At 40.3% G+C, this 20,854-nt stretch overlaps 1 protein-coding gene and 1 pseudogene across 1 annotated transcript; both read left to right on the forward strand.

Annotated features, from left to right (window-relative positions):
• The first annotated feature begins 12,258 nt into the window (after positions 1-12,258).
• Positions 12,259-15,080, forward strand: LOC104450682 (2-alkenal reductase (NADP(+)-dependent)). The gene is given in 8 exon segments (XM_018870203.2): positions 12,259-12,853; positions 13,499-13,646; positions 13,649-13,675; positions 13,951-14,117; positions 14,340-14,422; positions 14,533-14,570; positions 14,573-14,770; positions 14,773-15,080. Coding segments are annotated over 8 exon segments (1,032 nt in total). The 5' UTR covers positions 12,259-12,619; the 3' UTR covers positions 14,910-15,080.
• An 891-nt stretch (positions 15,081-15,971) lies between these two features.
• Positions 15,972-18,078, forward strand: LOC120293225 (annotated as a pseudogene).
• Positions 18,079-20,854: the final 2,776 nt, after the last annotated feature.

Below are 20,854 nucleotides of genomic sequence, written 5' to 3' on the forward strand. Positions count from 1 at the left end.
ATTCTTGCGGTATAGTAAAAACTATCCCATAATCATTTCTTTAAGCTCAACCATTATATTTTTTAAGGATAATTTCAACTATTAGTTAAAAATTTCATGAAAAAAAAAATAATAAATATGATTTGATTTATATCATTAGATCCACGATTTCGAGGTTTTAAATACACGCAAAATTCAATTATGGTATGTTCATTATCTTTAGAGTATTTTCAATTCTAGCCCCCTAATTCTGAGGATTCTAATCGATAGACTAAAGTCGTCTATGATTTTATTGCATCAACTAAATCCTTGCTAAGATGAAGAAGATTACTGGAAACATTACGTTATACTAGAAACATTATGTTATATATATATATATATATATATATATATATATTTATTTCATACAAATTACTCCATCCATTAAAAGATATTATGATATCAGGTTTATCATATGTTAAAAAGGTCCAAATAATGTATACAAATCTCCATATTAAACAAACAGAATTGAGAATTCATATTTATATATAATAGTTTGGTTTTAGCATCTCTATCAAGTCGTGTCACTGAAAAACATCACATGTTGGTTAAATTAAATTATGAAATATATGTCGTCTACTGCTGGTGTCGTTTTCAACTTTGCTACATAATTGTGTTAAAACATGTTAATTCCTCTTAAAAAGTTGCCATTGGTATAAAAAAGGATGGCTACTTATTCGTAATTATTATTTTTGTGTATGTCATTCGTCAATTTTTCATGATAAAATTAACTGGTATTTTATTTTTTTGCACATATAATGCATCCTTTAATTTCTCTACTGTAAAAATTTAGAATTCCCCAAATTTTCATGCATTGTATTTAACCGCCCTTTACATTTCCGATTTTCCACCCTCCATTTTCTCAATATCTACATTTCCCCCGGAAAGCATAGAGTGAAATTGAATCGCCAAACGCTCCTGCCAAAGCCCTTCGCTCATCCGCCACCGACCATCGACCGCCACCTCGGAAGCCCCATCGGCGCCGCCAGACCGGCGGCCCGTGGCAACCATAGCCACACTTCATGCCGTGTAGCCGCAACCGCCGCAATCGCCGCAGCCGCGCTCCACTGTCCCCAGCCACCACAGCTTTGGCTGAGCGCTTGCAGCCGCCGCCACAGCCCCCGAGTCCGTCACCCTCTCTCTCTCTCTCTCTCTACAGCGACTTCGCGTTCAACTCCTGTCGAACTGAATTCGTCACCTTTTTCAAGCCTTGCGTATCCAAGTAATTGAACTGCGACTCTGAACCTTTTGGGATGAATTGGCCCTGTGCTGCGGCCGTTCCTAGTCGGTGTTCAGTAGCGCAGAATGAGTGGCGGCGTGCCAGCCCTTGGCCATTTTAGCGTCGGGAATGCAGTTAGATGTTTCGACTGATTTTGCCGACAAAGTTATGATCTTGGATGGTTTCATAGAGCAATGCTAGGTATGCTAAGACGGGTCTACTAAATTGGTACGTTAAGTGATGCTAGTCGCGGCAGACTGCGAATGGGTTTTAATACAAGCTTGGCGCGTCATATTGTACCAATTAAGTGAACCGGGCTTAGTATGAAAGCACCATTAAGTTAGTATGCAAGCGTTAGTATGGGGGCTCTCTGCCATCGACGTTGAGGTGTGTTTGTTTTTGGCATGATGACTCTTAGGAGAGTTACACGATGAGAATTCTTTTGCGTGTTTTGTGATGATTGGACGGTGGTTACTGTCGGTGCTCCTTTGTACTTGACTCAGGAGTTGTTCTTCCACAGGACATGGAGATGGAGTATCCCCTGAATTTGTGAGGTTGAGGCAAGAGACCCCCCACCGATGCGGAGATCATTGGCAATATCCTCCCTGGTGAGCCTTCTCTTTTCATTCTCCCTTCAATATCTTAATTGCTTCTGCATGGATATGGCTTTGTGTCACTTGATTCTTCTGTGGGTCTAAGTAACTGAGGCTTGAATTATATTTGGGCATTGACGTTTTTAATAATCCGTACTGCAAATGGTCAGGTTTGCAAATATCATATATCGGTCATTCCATATTACATTCTCTTACTAGTTCTTTTAAACTATGAAATATTTATCATGTTCTCTCTATCAAGAAGAATTTATTATCAGTCTCTCAATTTACCAAAGACAACAATGTGGTATTTGAATTTCATGCTTTATGTTGTGTTAAGGATCTATCCTCGGGAACCTTCTACTCAAAGGTCAGCATAAGAATGGACTTTATTATCTTAATAACGCACGTACCACCAATAAGGTCCCTCGCAGTCAAATAAATCACCACTTGTCACGCCTCGAACCCCGAGCGTGCTCATCCCTCTTGGTCGATAATATTTTGCGACTTTTCAGACAAGTCGCCGACCCATTAATTTTTAAGCACATGCGGAAGCGAAAATAAATCCCTTGACAATAATCATCTCAGGATAGAAAGCAGGATATCAATTCATAAAAGCACACTTTTACAAACAACGAGATTCAGGCACAAAACGAGTTTAGTCGAAAGCCTACAAAAAGGTCGACTCTCACAAGAGGCTATCCTATGACATTCTGATAAGACATATCCACCGATCATCCATACTCCTCCTTAGACTTTGAGACCTTGGTCTTCCATGACCACATTCTAAGAACCCGAAAATGGTTATTCAATAACCAAAGTGAGACAATATCTCGGCAAGTCCACCCACTAAACCCCGATTAGGAGGGAAATATGCTTCGGGCGCTCTAGTCACACAACCACACAATTAGAACATGAAACTTACCTCGACTCGGTTCCTTCCCGCAAGTTAGTACAATTTATATCGCAATGCATATAATTAATGCACATAACAACCGAAACACCTCATCAATTCAATTAATCACCAGAACCCGTTCCATGCCATACGTTTTGGTCTCATAATTAGGTGCATCAAACTCAACCATCATGTATTCCAATTGTTAATTGCACCCCTCAAGGGTACGGCCAACTCCAAAATTGGCGATCTTCTGGCATTGCCAGGCGTCATCTCACCTTCTTTGAGCACGGTGACGTCTCTCAATTAGACGACTTCCCCGAAGGGGCGTAGGTCCAGAATCTACTGCAACCCGAGTACAACCTACTCATAAGTTCGGTGTCTTCTGGCATAGCCAGGCTTCGTCTCCCACCATGAGCACGGCGACGTCTCTTAATTAGATGGCTTCCCCGAAGGGGCGTAAGTCCAGTCATCAGAACTCGAGTCCCAATGAATGGGTAATGTTCGGCTTAACAGCCCAAGACGGTTTCTCTTAATCAACACACAACCAATCAATCTCGGCCCAGGACACTATGCATTGCACTCAAATGTCTCAATTAAAATAGTGAACCTGGCCTATTTTCTTCGTATTAGAAATATATGATAAAATAGTCGTGTGTGGATACACGGTCAATTCACACTAGAAAAATTGATATCCTCGAATTTAAAATCCCACTGGTTTTATATAGTGTATAAACTATTTTTGGTGTTAAAACCCAACACCTAGGATTTTCTGAATAAATATCGAAATTCATAATTTTTGGAATTGAATACTCAAATTTCCAATCGGCACTCGATTTGCACAAAGTAACATCCAATTACGAAATTGAACACACCATTGGAATTAGCACGCACCCGGTCACCGGCTATCCAAGACTAATTTCCGGAAAATAATTAATAATTAAATTTCTAAAATTAATTAAATAAATCAATTTAAATACTAAAATGCCAACCTATGCCAAAATTGCTAAATTAAATACCAATACGGACCCGGAAAATTCCCTAACCCTTCTAGCTAAATAACACAATTTATCTAGGCCTCACTTAATCTAATCTAACCACCTAACATGCATAACTGCATAATTAAATCACTAAATTAATCTAACTAACCACCTAATTCCTAATTAAATAAATCTAAACACCCCTTGGACGTCATTAGTCTACTAAGAAGAGTTTAGTAAATAAACTCACTGGTTAATTGCGGAAACTGGTTCACCGCGACGACGGCATGACGGCGGCCGAAATCTGAATTTTCGGCGATGTCGACGGACACTCGGACCGGGCCTAAAACGGGCCCAACAATCTCGGTCCAATATGAGATTTGCTTTTGAATTGGACTGGGCCTGAAGCGGGCTGACTTCGCGGGCTTGGGCCTCAAAATTGCGGGCTTCTGATCTTGTTGGGCTTCATTGGACTGGGCCAAAATCCAATGGGCTGCTCAAGACACTCGCGGACTGGGCTGAAGAATTACTGGACTTCACTAGCGGAGGCGTGCTGGCAGTGAGAGGATGGAGACTCGGTGGGCTGGGCTTCTCGGCTGAGGAAACCAGTGGAATTGGGGGCCGTTCGATCGAAGCTGAAGACGCATGGATGAGCAAGCGTCTCTGGTGTCCAAGGAGCTGAAGGCGAGCTGGCCGCGTGGAGCTGAGGGCGGTCAGCTTCGGTGGTCTTCAATGCAGGTTGATGACCATGAAGACGTGTGCCACGGAGCTGAAGACGAAAGCTGCTGGGGAAAAAGACCACGTGGCCGTGTGGGTGGAGAAGCGGCAAAGAGAAGAAGCAGCTTCGGGCGACGCTGGCAGAGGCGGTGGAGCAGGGGAGTTGGTCTTCGCTGGCGTTGATGAAGAGAAAACGGGAATGCCGGGATGATGATGGCCTCAACTTCGTGGAGGGAGATGGTGCGGTCTGCTGCAAAGGATCAAAGCAGTGAGGTTGACCGCTGATGTGGGGCAGCGATTGGCTCGGTGAAGAAGCGAAATTGCAGAGGAAAATGAAAATGAAAGCTGAGCTTCGTCGAATGAAAAAGGGAATGAGAAGCAACAAAGAAAGGAGAGAGGGAATGGATAGGGGAGTCGGCCAGCTTGCAAGAGAAGACAAGGGAAATAAAGTTCACAAGGGTTATCCACCCACTTAAATGCATTGTCCCCCATTACTTTCTTATAAGATAATTCTACCAATAATCCAATTTTGAAGCCCAAAATTACTGCCCTCTTCTAGTTCCGAATTTCACTCATTTTTGGTCTTTAATTTCTTTATCAAATTTCTCAAATTTGATGTCCATTGTTGTAGAAGAAAAAGGCCATACCATTTCTGCAAGTCCTCGACACCCAAAGGCTCGGTAGAGGCCAAAAATCCAATTAATTTAGCCGATCCAAATTTCCACTAATTTCTGCGACGTCCGAAACGGTTTTCTGCAAAAATCTTGGAATCTCTGAAAATTCTTCGGAGGGTGAGTCGACGTTCCTAAAATAGATTGTGACATGATAGAACTTTCGATTTCTAAAATCGAGTTCAAATTCGCGGTTAATTTCAATTCGGCGCGCTTTTAGCGTGACCTAGTCTACCGAGTAACTTTTAGAAATTTTTGGTGCAATTGACCCATGATCGATTTATCTCGAGTCACATTATACATCTTCGACACATTGGCGACCCTCAGTTGTCGTGAAAATCTCGAGATTTTATTTATAGGCATCGGGTACCAAAACGATAAAAAAAATTGGTCTAGTATTGATTTATGAGTATTTTGCAATCAGGTGGAATCACTCACACTTTGATCACATATCTCAATCGAATCGACCTATCTCCGGTCTCTGATCGATTTCTGACAGTATCGTAATGACCTTTGCAGATCAACACGGTCGAGCAGTCGATTCCTGGTCGAATTCTCAAGTCTATTGCGTTAAAATCCCTTAATGGTTTCACCCGATAGGCTAGTTATCTCGTGAGGGGCCTTCTCAGAGAATAAAGCCATAAGCGCGTCGATGAAAAACCAATTTCATCTCATCGAAATCAAACTTGAAAATCAGGATGTCACACCACTAGCTCCATCCTGCTTCATTGGTGAACGAGTTCTACTTCTATTTGGCATGAGTGCTTGGGTCATCCAACTGCCCGCATTACTTTTTCAGTTATTTCAAAGCATGACTTGTTGATATCTCCGTCTTCCTCATCTAGTTTTTGTGAATCATGTCACTTGGGCAAGTCGCGTCATCTTCCCTTTACTAGATCATCAACTATTTATAATGCTCCTTTGGAGATACTTTATTCTAATCTATGGAGACCATCTCCCATTACTTTAGTTAATGGTTTTCGTTATTATATCATTTTTTATCGATGCTTATAGTGGATATAAATGGCTTTTTCCACTTACTTTGTGAAATCGATGCATTGTCTACTTACGTGCAATTTAAATCCCAAGTGGAAAAATATTTCAATTGTAAGATCAAGGCCCTCCAAATTGATGGAGGTGGTGAGTATAAGAAATTTGATCCTTATCTCCGTCTTCATGGCATCCTACATCGTCTTTCATGCCCGCACACACAGGAACAAAATGGTCGGGCTAAGTGCAAACATCGTCATATTGTGGAAACTAGCATCACATTGCTTACCCGAGTTTCTATTCCTCGTATATATTGGAATGATGTTTTCCTCACTGTGGTCTTTCTAATTAACCACATGCCTACAACGGTCTTGAGTGGATTGTCTCCTTATGAGAAATTGTTTGGCCAAAACCCCGATTATTTACAATTGCGTGTTTTTGGATGTGCATGCTACCCTTGGTTGTGCCCTTATACTCGCAATAAATTTGATGACAGAACAATGCAATGTATCTTCATTGACTATTCTCCTCATCACCATGACTATCATTGTCTTTGTTGTAGCATTGGCCAAATATATGTCTCTCGCCATGTGATTTTCCAAGAGAACTTCTTCCCATTTGCTAAATCACAATCCGGTCAATTGTCATCACCAACGCCTAGTTCTCCTGTTTGTATTGGTTATTCCTCTAGTAAGCCCCCACAGTTTCGGGAGGTGTCCACCACCACATCAACTCCATCAAGTCCATTGACTATCATGGATGACTCCTCATCACATATTCAGCAATCTTGAATCCTCTTCTCCGAAGCTCCACCATTACAATCTTCTCAACTTCAATCGTCAACTTCTACCCATCCAATGGTCACTCATCTAAAAAATAACATTCGTAAACCAAAGGTTTTTCATTCTACTAAAGGTACGTTTGGTAACGTTTTTGTTCAAAAATTGTTCCAGGGAATAGAAATAGAAAAAACTATTTCTATTCTAGGGAACGATTTTTTAATAGAAGAACGTGTTTGGTAACTGCACAAAATTTTTGTTCTTAGAATAGAAAAAGAACAGAAATACGTTTGGTAAAATTGTATAATTTTTTAATATTTTATTTTATTTTTCTTCCTTATGGCCAGTTCCGGTGATGAGGGTCGGCGGCCTCGCCCGGCCACACGAAGCTCGCCGACCCCGACGAGGTTGGCTGGGCGAGGCTCGACCTCATTGAATCTCGGGGTGAGCTTGAGCTCGCTCGGCCAAGGCAAGGCCAAGCCTCGCTGCACCGGCGACACTCCGGCGAGGTCGCCGGCCCTCAACGGCTGGTCGCCTACCATGGCCGAGGTTGGCGATCGGCCAATGAAAAAGAAGAAAAGAAAGAGAAATGAAAAATAGGAGAGAGAAAAATTGTTTCTAGGAAGTGTTCCCGAAACAATAAACAATTTTTCTTATTTCTTGTTTCTATTTCAAATCTATTTCCAAGAACAAAAAAATAGATTTTTGTTCCCGGGAACAAAAGTATAAACAAACACATTTCTGTTTTTTTTGTTCCCCGGAACAAAAGAACAAAAATTGTATTCCGGGAACCAAAAAAGAACACAAACAAACAGGCCCTAAGCAATACTTTATTCTTGTTTTCACTCCAAGCTTGACACCAAGTGATCCCACTTGTTTTCCGTTGCAAACAAAGACCCTAACTAGCAACAAGTTATGGCCAGTGAATTCAATGCTCTCATTCAAAATGGCACTTATGAATTGGTTCCTTATCACCCTTTTATGAAAGTGGTCAATCGCCTAAAAACCAATTATGATGGCTCCATTGATAGATACAAGGCACGACTCATTGCGAAGAGCTTTACTCAATAGGCTAGCTTGGACTATGATGAAACTTTTTGTCCAATTATCAAACCGACAACGATTCGAGTTGTTCTCTCCTTAGTTATCACATATAATTGGTCTCTACGTCAAGTGGACATTAAGAATGTCTTTCTCCATGGCACCATTAAAGAAGAAGTCTACATGAAGCAACCCCAATGATTTGTTGATCCGCATTATCCTAGCCATGTATGTCATCTTCGGAAAGCTCTATATGGGCTAAAACAAGCCCCAAGAGTATGGTTTTCTCGGCTAAGTTCATATCTGTTATCTATTGGGTTTGTGGCCTCCACTATTGATTCTTCATTATTCATACAGCATTGCTCTAACCACATTCTACTTCTTCTCATCTATGTGGACGACATTATTATTATTGGGAGCTCTACCTCCTCCATTGCTGAATTAATTACTCACCTTGGCACTGGGTTTGCAATCACTGATTTGGGAAATTTATCATACTTTCTTGGCATCGAAGCCCATAGATCCTCTATCCAAGTATGCCACCGGTCTTCTAACTCGTACAGGTATGGCTAATGCAAAACCTTGCTCATCACCTATGGCTCCCTCGGCTTCTAAGTTGTTGAAACAAAGTGGTGAACCACTAAGCTGATGTCTCCACTTATTGAAGTACGGTTCAGCACCGCAATACCTCACTCTTACTAGGCCAGATCTATCATTTGCCGTCAATAAAGTGTATGTATTGTCCAACTGTAGATCATTGGTCAGCCGTCAAACGGATGTTGCGCTATCTCAAGGCTACTATTCATTGTGGCATTACCTTGCGACCTATTCGCCAAATGACCTTCTCTGCGTTTACAGATGTTGACTGGGCTAGTTGCCCTGATGACTGAAAATCTACAAGTGGCTATTGCTTTTATCTTGGTCCTAACTTGGTTTTTTGGAGTTCTGAAAAGTAACCAACCGTTGCTCGATCCAACGCTGAATCGGAATACAAAGGGGTGGCTAACGCGGCCTCTGAATTATTATGGCTATTACAACTCCTTCGACATCTTCGATACTTCTACATCGGCCACCACTTGTTCTTTGTGATAATGTAAGGGCAATCTATTTGGTTGTCAATCCCATCTTTCATGTTCGAACCAAGCACAAAGAAATTGACTATCATTTTGTTCATGATTTAATTAAAAAGAAGTAGATGGAAGTTCGCTTCATTCCTACACATGTTCAAACAGTGATATTATGACAAAACCTCTATCCATCTCTCGGTTTCTTATTTTACGCGACAAGCTCACAGTGACTCTGCCACCATTTCACTTGAGGGGGGTGTGATTTATGATACAACAATCTTCTACAATATGTGACAATCCCATTAATTGGGCCGATCTTCCATGATTTGTTTCAATTTCGTTGATAAAGCAAATTTTTCATAATTTGTACTGATATTGTAGATTGCTATCACTAATATTATAGATTGTTGTCTTTGTACAATCTTTTTAATTGTGTTTTTCCTGCTCATGTACATATTATAAATATAATACAAATCTCCACACCGATTGTGTGCGATCAAACTCAAATTCATACTCTTTCACTTCCCTGAGGGGATCAACATCTACTTTGAAAATGTCGGGGGAAAGACGTTGGATGCAGTGCTACTCAATATGAAGCTTCATGGTTGAATCATGGTATGTGGAATGATCTCGCAGTACAACCTCAAGCAGCCCGAAGGCATGCCCAACCTAATTCAAATAAGCATGAAGCGGGTGCGAATGGAAGGTTTCAGTGTGCTTGATTATTATCATCTCTATCCAAAGTTCCTGGATATGGTTTTGCCTCGGATAAAAAGGGAAGGATAGTATATGTGGAAGACACCTTCGAAGGGCTCAAGAACGGTCCAGCAACCCTGGTCAAGCTGTTTTCTGGTTGTAATGTCGGGAAACGGGTGGTCCTGGTTTCTCTCGAATAAGTCACTTGTTGTACCTTTTCCATCGGCATAGTCTCTTTCGCTTGTGTTTCCGATAGGATCTTCTCCTTTCCATTGGCAGTCTCTTGTGATAGAGCTATGTGAGTTATTAAGTTCAACTGTAATGTTTTTTAGAATAAGTTCAATTACTTATATTTTGTAAATAAATAAGAAATACGATTCATCGTTTTGACTTATACAGTTGGATCTGAAATTTCATTTTTTTAATATACACGCAAAATCCAATTATGGTCTATTCATTATCATTAAGAGTATTTTCATTTGTGGCCCCTATTTTTGAGGAATCTAATTGATAGACGAGTCATCTTTATTTTATTGCATCAACTAAATCCTTGTTGAGATGAAGAAGATTATCGGAAACATTACGTCATATTTGTTTATTTATTCCATACAAATTACTCCATCTATAATATATATATATTATTCCATGTTTACATATCATACATTGATTTTTTTTTTTTTGGTCAGAAGTAATAAGTACATTTTTTTTTTTTTTTGGTCAGAAGTAATAAGTACATTGATTTTAGCGTTCGTATATTTTGACATATTTCATTTTAAAATGTATGTACATTTAATCGGTGTCATTTTCGAGTTTGGTATATAGTTGTGCTTAAACATGTTAATACGTGTTAAAAGTAGTCATTCATGTAAAAAAGATTACTACTTATTTAAAATTATTATTTTTTGTACTCCATTTGTCAAATTTTCATGATAAAATTAATTGGTATTTTTTTTGGGTCAATACATGAAAAAATCCAAACTCATACATATGTAACAAAGTTACCTCAAACCAATGCTCTTGCCACAAAAAAATCTAAACCAGTACATTTATGATAATTTTACCTTATGTTAGTTTTCGTTAAATTGAATTAATACTATGAAAAAAAAAAATCGGTACACTTGTGACAAATGAAGGGTAAAACCTCAAATTGACATGCTCTCGTCAATTGTTACGTGTCATCCAACTCAGCGATTTAACGGTAAAATTTAACGGAAACGAGTAGAGGGTAAATTTATCGTTAGTGAACCAATTTAGAGTTTTTTGTGACAAAATAATTAATTTTCGGTAAATTTATTACAGTAGTACCAATTTAGAGTTTTTTAGGTTGGTACCCCACCTGAAACTAGCAAGGCCAACCATCATTAGCCTTTAGCAAGGTCAGGTCAGAGGCAAGATGACTTCTTTTAAGACTTCTTCCGCCGAGAATCAAGGTTGAGATTGAGCCTTTTTGGAGAAATACGGAGCCTTTTTGTCTCTTTGATTTGAATAGAAATGTCGAGACTGACCCTCCTTGAAGGCCGGTGAGGGCTAGCCTTGCTCGAGGTCATGAGGTCGCCCCTTGCTAGATCCTAGTGAGGGTGACCTTGCTTGAGGTTTATGAGGGCGACCTTCGCTAATTGTAGCTTGTGGCTGGTCACTAGCCATCATCAAGGCTGGGCAACTAGCAAAGAAAGAAAATTAAAAAAATAAACAAAAAAGAAAAAGAAAGAGAAAAGATAATAAAAAATTGAAAGACATATAAAAATTTAATAAAATTTGTCCACATAAGTAACATGTTCATGCAGCTGCCATCATCTCCTTTTAAAAAATTCATCTTTTCTTGGTTATAGATTCACGCTCGTGAAGGCCCAATAGCTCAAGGAGAAAACATCATGCATAATAAGTTTGGTGCATGCATAAAATAAGGTGGTTTCGTGCTAGGCTAGGCTACCTTGAATTTTTCGAGTAATTAACCAGAGTTTAGAGAAAGACAAAATGGAACAATCATTACAAAAAGTATTGTATACATACAAAATTGAATTCAAGAAAATTACTAAAAAGTCATACATCTATTGCACTTTTGCAAATTTAACCATAATTCTTTTAATTGTGCTAATGGAGTCATAAATATTTTCACGTCTTGCTAATTAAGTCTATCTCGCAATGTTGGCGGAAAATCACTTATTGGGGGTTAAACACTAGGGGTTGAATCTGTGACGTGGAGGAAGATATTAACATTATGCAATGGACTTGATCGTCTCAATGAAGTCGATCGACAGTGATAAAGACTGGAGGGTTGAATCTGTCCAAGATGGTAACCCCATTCGGGAAAACGACCTTCATAAAAAATCCATCTTGTTGTCTTCTTTATGGAGCAATGCGTGGATGCTATCGTGCAGACGTGGTTCAGACAGTATGAACGCTGTCTGTTCGCGGGTTGACAATGGACGCCCGACGTCATTGTCGTCGTCTTTTTCTGGGGTTTTTGAAGTTCCTTGGCAGGCTGAGACGGTCAAACGGAGCATGAGTTCCTGCTCTACTGTGTTGATCTGATGCATGAGTGGCTGCACTTGCTTGGCTTGTTTGCTTGATGCGTGAGTTTGTCAGGTTCTTGCTTTACCTAGCATCATTGCCGTGTGCGATTCTTGTTGCGAGACTTGTCTGTTCTAGTGGATCTTAGCATTTCCACCCCCATCACAGCTGAAAAAAAGGGAAATTTCAAAAATAGGAAAACTATCAATACAGATATTTGCCCACAATCTATCCTTTCCTTGAATAGGAGACCAAATCTCGCCAATATTGCCAATATCTGTTCTAGTGGGTCTTGGTATTTCCACCCCATCACAGCTGAGAAACATCACTCCATCTCTGCGTATAGAGACGCTCCAAAACCCCGCACCTCTCCTGAGTTTTTAGCTTTCTTGGATCTTTCGCGCATTCCGTCGAGAGGAGAGAGAAGCAAAGAGAAGAAAGGATGAGGAACAAGCAGGTGATATTCAGGGACTTCCTTGCGAAGGGAGCCTTCCCCAAAGAGTCAGACATGGAGGTGACGGAGTCGACCATTGAAGTGACGAGTGCTGTCGCCGAAGGCTCCAAGGGAGTGCTGGTGAAGAATCTCTACCTCTCCTGTGATCCTTACATGAGGGGCCGTATGCGGAAGCTCACCGACCCGGCTGAGAGCTATATCCCCTCCTTCCAACCTGGTTCGGTGAGCCCGGCTCAACTCTTCTTTTTGTTTTGTTCCTTGTGAAAATTTGTGTCGTTTTACATTGGTTTCTGAGAATTTGACTTTGCATGCTTTTGCTTGCTACTGTTCTTGGATTGTTGATTCTCAGGCTGGCTAAATAGTATTTCAGGACTGGTTATACGTTGTATTTTTGTCACAACTGTGATTCTATCAAACGATTGATTCTTTCTTTATATCCTATTCTTGTTTATGGGTTGAGTTCTTGTGATCTCTGAGGTACGACCCGATTCAAGGAGTCTTTGAAAGCATAACCATTGCTCTAATTGTGTCCCAATAGTTCCTGAAAAATGTGTTGGAGGATTTGGTGAATTCAAAGAACCGAGTTTATGCTCGTAGGTAGAGAAGCTTTCACGTTTTGCAATTGGGCTGTCCGATAAAATCACATTTAACAAACCAACACGGCTTGCTTTCATCGCTTCCATTCACTGTGTTAGGATGATGACTGATGAAAGTAGTTTTCAGGGTATAGAACAAAGAAGTACATCATTGTTTGAAATGAAACAACATTGAACACGGCTCTGTAACCATTGTGCTTGTGATTCTGATGAATTGATTCGAAGTTCATGTTCGCCAAATGCGTTACCATGTGTCAACACATCTGTGCAGCCTGTTACTGGACTTGGAGTGGCGAGAGTCCTGGAATCCGGGCATCCGAATTTCAAGAAAGGCGATTTGGTTTGGGGCCTCACAGGATGGGAGGAGTACAGTCTACTTCCAGCGCCAGAGACTTGCTTTAAGATCGAACACACCGATGTTCTCTCTCTTACTACACCGGTCTTTTGGGTACACTCTTCAATCATCTAACGTATCTGCTCCTTCAATGTTAATGAACTATATTTTTCACTCCAAGTCTTCCTGTTGATGCACTTGCAAGTTCTGCAGCACTGTTAGTTGATTGAATTATGCAACGAGTGTGTAATTTAGGAACTTCTTGATAGCTTCTCTTCTGGATAAGTAACGTTGTCTCGTGATAGTTAGCCATAGCCGTAGCGCTCCTGCTTTTAGCTTTGGCAAAATTTTGGCACTCAGTCTAGTTTCTACAAACCTGAACTCTGCAGGCATGCCAGGCCTTACTGCTTATGGCGGGTTTATTGAGTTATGCTCTCCTAAGAAAGGAGAAACTGTTTTTATATCGGCCGCATCAGGGGCGGTTGGTCAGCTTGTTGGCCAGCTTGCGAAGTTGTTCGGTTGCTATGTTGTTGGCAGTGCCGGCAGCAAAGAAAAGGTAATCTTCTCACATTTGTCCGACATTGAATTTCCTCGAATGACAGTTGCTTAGGGAACATCTCCCCTCCGACATGGCGCTAATTTGGTTTTCCGATCACATTTAGCATCTGCAAGGATCGCCGTGTCGGATGTATATCCTCATCAATCCGCTAAAATAAATGCAGAAGTACTCCCTTTGTTAACTAATCTCTTCATTTCCTCATCCATTTCCGCAAAATAGGTCGACTTGCTGAAGAACAAGCTCGGATTCGATGAAGCTTTCAACTACAAGGAAGAATCAAATCTGGATGCAGCACTGAAAAGGTTAGTTCGGAACACACTAATGACGATTGAGCGAATCAAGCACCTTACATGTATGCGCACGAGCGCAAAGCCGGCTCGAGCTGACCGTTTTCCATCTCGAAATCTTTCAGGTACTTCCCTGAGGGGATCGACATCTACTTTGAAAATGTCGGGGAAAGACGCTGGATGTGGTGCTACTCAACATGAAGCTTCATGGTCGAATTGCGGTATGTGGAATGATCTCGCAGTACAACCTTGAGCAGCCTGAAGGCGTGCACAACCTGATGCAACTTATCGCGAAGCGAGTTCGAATGGAAGGTTTCAATGTGCTTGATTATTATCATCTCTACCCGAAGTTCCTGGAGATGGTTTGCCTCCCACTAAAGAGGGAAGGATTGTATATATTGAAGACACTGTCGAAGGGCTCGAGAGTGGTCCGACGGCCCTGGTCGGGCTGTTTTCCGGCCGCAATGTCGGGAAACAGGTGGTCCTGGTTGCTCGTGAATGAGTCACTTGTACCTTTTCCACCAGCATAGTCTCTTATGATAGAACTCTGGAGTTGAAGGTTTTTACCAGCATAATTGTCTTTGGACTACTGTGAGAATAACAACATATTGTGAGATACAAATTCTCAAAGGAATGGGGCCCTTATAATAATTTATAATTACTTGTTATTTGATTTTTTGTTATTCTTACAATATAGTAAAAACTATCCCACAATAATTTCTTTAAGCTCAACTATTATATTTTTTAAGGATAATTTCAACTATTAGTTAAAAATTTCATGAAAAAATAAGAAATACAATTCATCATTTTGATTTATATCGTTGGATCCACGATTTGGAGCTTTTAAATACACGCAAAATTCAATTATTGTCTATTCATTATCTTTAGAGTATATTCATTTCCAGCCCCTAACTTTGAGGATTCTAATCGATAGACTAAAGTCGCCTATGGTTTTATTGCATCAACTAATCCCTGTTAAGATGAAGAAGATTACTGGAAACATTACGTTATACTACAAACATTACATTATATATATTTATTTATTTCATACAAATTACTCCATCTATAAAAATATATTATGATATCAGGTTTATCGTATGTTAAAAGGTCCAAATAATGTATACAAATCTCCATATTAAACAAACAGATTGAGAATTCATATTTACATATCATAGTTTGGTTTTAGTATCTCTATCAAGTCGTGTCATTGAAAAACATCACATGTTGGTTAAATTAAATAATGAAATATATGTACGTCTAACAAGTGTCGTTTTCAATTTTGCTACATAATTGTGTTAAAACGTGTTAATTTCTCTTAAAAGTTGCCATTCTTATAAAAAGGGATGACTACTTATTCGTAATTATTATTTTTGTGTACGTCATTCGTCAATTTTTCATGATAAAATTAACTAGTATTTATTTTTTGCACAGATAATGCATCTTTTAATTTCTCTACTGAAAAATTTAGAATTCCTCAGATTTTCATGCATTTTATTTAACCGCCGTTTATATTTCCGATTTTCCACCCCTCCATTTTCTGAATATCCACATTTCCCCCCAGAAAGCATAGAGTGAAATTGCAATCGCCAAACGCTCCTGCCAAAGCCCTTCGTTCCTCCTCCACCGATCATCGACCGCCGCCTCGGAAGCCCCATTGGCGCCACCATAGACCGGCGGCTCCGTGGCAACCGCAGCCGCACTTCGCGCCGCGTAGCAGCGACTGCCGCAGTCGCCGTGGCCGCACTCCACCGTTCCCAGCCACTGCAGCTTCGGCTGAGCGCTCACAGCCGCCGCCACAGCCCCCGAGTCCGTCGCCCTCTCTCTCTCTCTCTCTCTCTCTCTCTCTCTCTCTCTCTCTCTACAGCGACTTCGCGTTCAACTCCTATAGAACTGAATTTGTCACCTTTTTCAAGCTTTGTTTATCCAAGTAATTGAACTGCGACTATGAACCTTTTGGGATGAATTGGCCCTGTGCTGCGGCCGTTCCTAGTCGGTGTTCATTAGCGCAGAATGTGTAGCGGCGTGCCAGCCCTTGGCCATTTTAGCGTCCGGAATGCAGTTAGATGTTTCGACTGATTTTGCCGACAAAGTTATGACCTTGGATGGTTTCATAGAGCAATGCTAGGAATCTGGGCATCCGAATTTCGAGAAAGGCGATTTGGTTTGGGGCCTCACCGGATGGGAGGAGTAAAGTCTACTTCCCGCGCCAGAGACTTGCTTTAAGATCGAACACACCGATGTTCCTCTCTCTTACTACACCGGTCTTTTGGGTACACTCTTCCATCGTCTAAAGTATCTGCTCTTTCAATGTTATTGAACTATATTTTTCGCTCTAAGTCTTCCTGTTAATGCACACTTTCGACAGTTCTATCGCAAGTTCTGCAGCACAGTTAGTTGATGGAATTATGCAACGAGTGTGTAATTCAGGAACTTCCTGATAGCTTCTCTTCTAGATAAGTAACATTGTCTCGTGATAGTTAGCCGTAGCCGTAGCGCTCCTGCTTTTTAGCATTGGCAAAATTTTGGCACTCAGTCTAGTTTCTACAAACCTGGACTCTGCAGGCATGCCAGGCCTGACTGCTTATGGCGGGTTTATTGAGTTATGCTCTCCTAAGAAAGGAGAAACCGTTTTTATATCGGCCGCATCAGGGGCGGTTGGTCAGCTTGTTGGCCAGCTTGCGAAGTTGTTCGGTTGCTATGTTGTTGGCAGTGCCGGCAGCAAAGAAAAGGTAATCTTCTCACATTTGTCCAACATATTGAATTTCCTCGAATGACAGTTGTTTAGGGAACATCCCCCCTCCGACATGGCGCTAATTTGGTTTTCCAATCACATTTAGCATCTGCAAGGATCGCCGTGTCGGATGTATATCCTCATCAATCTGCTAAAATAAATGCAGAAGTACTCCCTTTGTTAACTAATCTCTTCATTTCCTCTTTCATTTCTGCAAAATAGGTTGGCTTGCTGAAGAACAAGCTCAGATTTGATGAAGCTTTCAACTACAAGGAAGAATCAAATCTGGATGCAGCACTGAAAAGGTTAGTTCGGAACACACTAATGACGATTGAGCGAATCAAGCACCTTACATGTATGCGCACGAGCGCAAAGCCGGCTCGAGCTAATGGTTTTCCATCTCGAAATCTTTCAGGTACTTCCCTGAGGGGATCGACATCTACTTCGAAAATGTCAGGGGAAAGACGCTGGATGCAGTGCTACTCAACATGAAGCTTCATGGTCGAATCGCGGTATGTGGAATGATCTCGCAGTACAACCTCGAGCAGCCGAAGGCGTGCACAACCTGATGCAACTCCTCGCGGCGAGAGTTCGAATGGAAGGTTTTAGTGCGCTTGATTATTATCATCTCTACCCGAAGTTCCTGGAGATGGTTTTGCCTCCCACTAAAGAGGGAAGGATTGTATATGTTGAAGACACCGTCGAAGGGCTCGAGAATGGTCCGGCGGCCCTGGTCGGGTTGTTTTCCGGCCGCAATGTCGGGAAACAGGTTGTCCTAGTTGCTCGCGAATGAGTCACTTGTTGTACTTTTTCCACTGGCATTCTCTTATGATGGAACTCTGGAGTTGAAGGTTTTTACTAGCACAATTATCTTTGGATTACTGTGAGAATAAGAACATGTTGTGAGGTACAATTGTCTTTATAATTACTTGTTATTTGATTTTTGTTATTTTGAGAGTATAGTAAAAACTATCCCATAATCATTTCTTTAAGCTCAACTATTATATTTTTTAAGGATAATTTCAACTATTAGTTAAAATTTCATGAAAAAGAATAAGAAATACGATTCATCATTTTGATTTATACCATTGGATCCACAATTTCAAGATTTTAAATACACACAAAATCCAATTAGGTCTGTTCATTATCTTTAGAGTATTTTCAATTCCAGCTCCCTGACTCTAAGGACTCTAACCAATAGACTAAAGTCGTCTATGGTTTTATTGCATCAACTAAATCCTTGCTAAGATGAAGAAGATTACTTGAAATATTACGTTATACTAGAAACATTACATTATATATATTTATTTATTATGATATCGAAGTTATCGTATGTTAAAAAGGTCCAAATAATGTATACAGATCTCCATATTAAACAAAGAAGATTGAGGATCCATATTTACATATCATAGTTTGGTTTTAGTATCTTTATCAAGTCGTGTCACTAAAAAACATCACATGTTGGTTAAATTAAATTATGAAATATATGTACGTCTAACTGGTGTTGTTTTTAACTTTGCTATATTGTTATGTTAAAACATGTTAATTCCTCTTAAGAGTTGCCATTTGTATAAAAAAGGATGGCTACTTATTTGTAATTATTATTTTTGTGTACGTCATTCGTCAATTTTTAATGATAAAATTAATTGGTATTTTATTTTTTGCATAAATAATGCATCTTTTAGGGTGCGTTTAGTAATGTTTCTATGTTTCAATGAATATACATAAAAAAAAACTATTTCTATTAGGAATAATTTTTGAACAAAAAAGAATGCGTTTGCAGAATCGCACAAAATTTACGTTCCCTGGAATAGAAAAACAAAAGAAAACAAACAAAAACACGTTTGATAAACTTGTATAATTTGTTTGTTTTTTTAATTTTTTAATATTTTTATTTTACTTTTCCTTTATTTATTTTTTCTTTTTTTCTTCCTTTTGGCCGGTCGTCGACCTCGGCCATGGCCGATGATCGACAGACAGGGCCGTGGCCTCGCCATAGTTAGGCCAGCTCTAGCTTGCCTAGATTTGGTGAGACCGAGCTCGCTTACACCGGCAATTTCCAGCGATGACCCACTTCGTACATGGGGGGAAAAAGAATTATAGTTAAAGGAAATTTTTTCTTTTCCCCCACGTAGCATCCAAGTGTAGCTGAAAAGGAGGGGAACCTATATTTTTATTTTATTTTCTTTCTTTTATCTTTTCCTTTTTGGTTCTCTCTGAAACGGCTGCTGCGGCAACTATTTTGCCTTTTGCGTTCTTTTTCTCTCTCTCAGTGGAGACGCCCGCTTCTTCTCTCCTCTGTTCTTGCTTCGTCCCGCCAAAAGTCCGAACCGATCTCTGCCCTTCTTAGCTTCGTGCCTCCGTCCAGCAGCGGAATCGTGGCTGCCCTGTTCTGTTCAGAGCCCCGCTGCCGGCCGCGAAGCCCTAGCTCGCCCAACGCCTCCTCCCTCTTCCGCCGGTGAAAGATCCAGGCAAGTGCGGCTGTGATTAGTGTCCTGGGTTCTTGTAATGGCTGTGCCTAGCTGTGCATGTGAAACTTGGGGTAGATTTCGGGGTTGGGTGCAAGAAAATTTGGGAACCGAAGCTCCTTTTGGAGTTGGTCATAAGAGAATCTTCTCTTGATGCTTCTGTTTGGGCGTGTATGGGTTAGACATGAAGACAGACGAATGCTCTTTGGTTTGTCGATTTTGTGTTGCCCATTAGGTTGAGATCTAGGTTGAGTTCTCTTCATAGTGATTTTGGTGGACTTTTGGAAGTAAAGTAGCCAAGGTGTGGGCGTGGGTTTCTACCGAATCCATACTGCCCAGCACGACTCGTGTGTAGCTCTGTAGTTTTGTAAATTTCTACGGAGGTTTCTAGTACGAATTTGGTCTCGACTTCTTCATGGAGATTGTGAGAAATTGTTTAAACTATGACTTATATTTTTGTCAGATTTTCTGGATCAATATAGTTGACACAAACTTATTATTTTAGTGTGCAGCGCTTTTCTGCTGGAGTGTGAAAACAGAAAACCTGAGCGTGTTATTAAACTTTTATAAAAATTTTGGAGCTGATTCGAGCAATACTTTCTTCAGTGTAATCGTAATATACCTTTGTACGTGCAATATATAAAAAACTTGAGTTTATTTTGTTAAGTTGAGAAGGTTGAAATGCGTTTCTTTTGTGATTGTGAATTCTGGTCGTTGGTAGAAATCTGGGGCTGAGTTGTGTGATTTACTGCTCTTAGTACATGACTAATTAGGCTCAGTGTCCTTCATGAAATTATTTCCTTTAGGTCTTATTTATAACATACTAAAAGTTTAGAATTTTCTGAGTTCATTTATTGGTTCTTCCAAATTTATTACTGAAACTATACATTCTGATTTTGGTTGCCTTTATTCCGAATTTGCTCAAATTTATCTTGAAGGTGAAGGAATCTTGGTTTATTACCTAGTAACGATGGCTTTAGCATTCTGTAAATCATTCAATACTGAGATTTCTCGTCTGTCCATGTTAGTAGTTTCTGAGTTTTCTACGAGAAAATGTTGGACTCTTACTGTATTGCCTCTCATGAGGGTTGTTATATACCTTGCAGTATTGAATAATGTATGTTTAGATCTCGACATGATTGTTGACATACTGGAGTTGTCGGTGCTATAACAAGGCGGAATTATGAATGTATTTTGTTGGCTAAGGAGCCAATGAGAGACCCGGGTGTCGGGATGCCTAGAGAGGGG

This window comes from Eucalyptus grandis, chromosome 1, assembly GCF_016545825.1.
Source record: "Eucalyptus grandis isolate ANBG69807.140 chromosome 1, ASM1654582v1, whole genome shotgun sequence".
NCBI classification, from domain to species: Eukaryota; Viridiplantae; Streptophyta; class Magnoliopsida; order Myrtales; family Myrtaceae; genus Eucalyptus; species Eucalyptus grandis.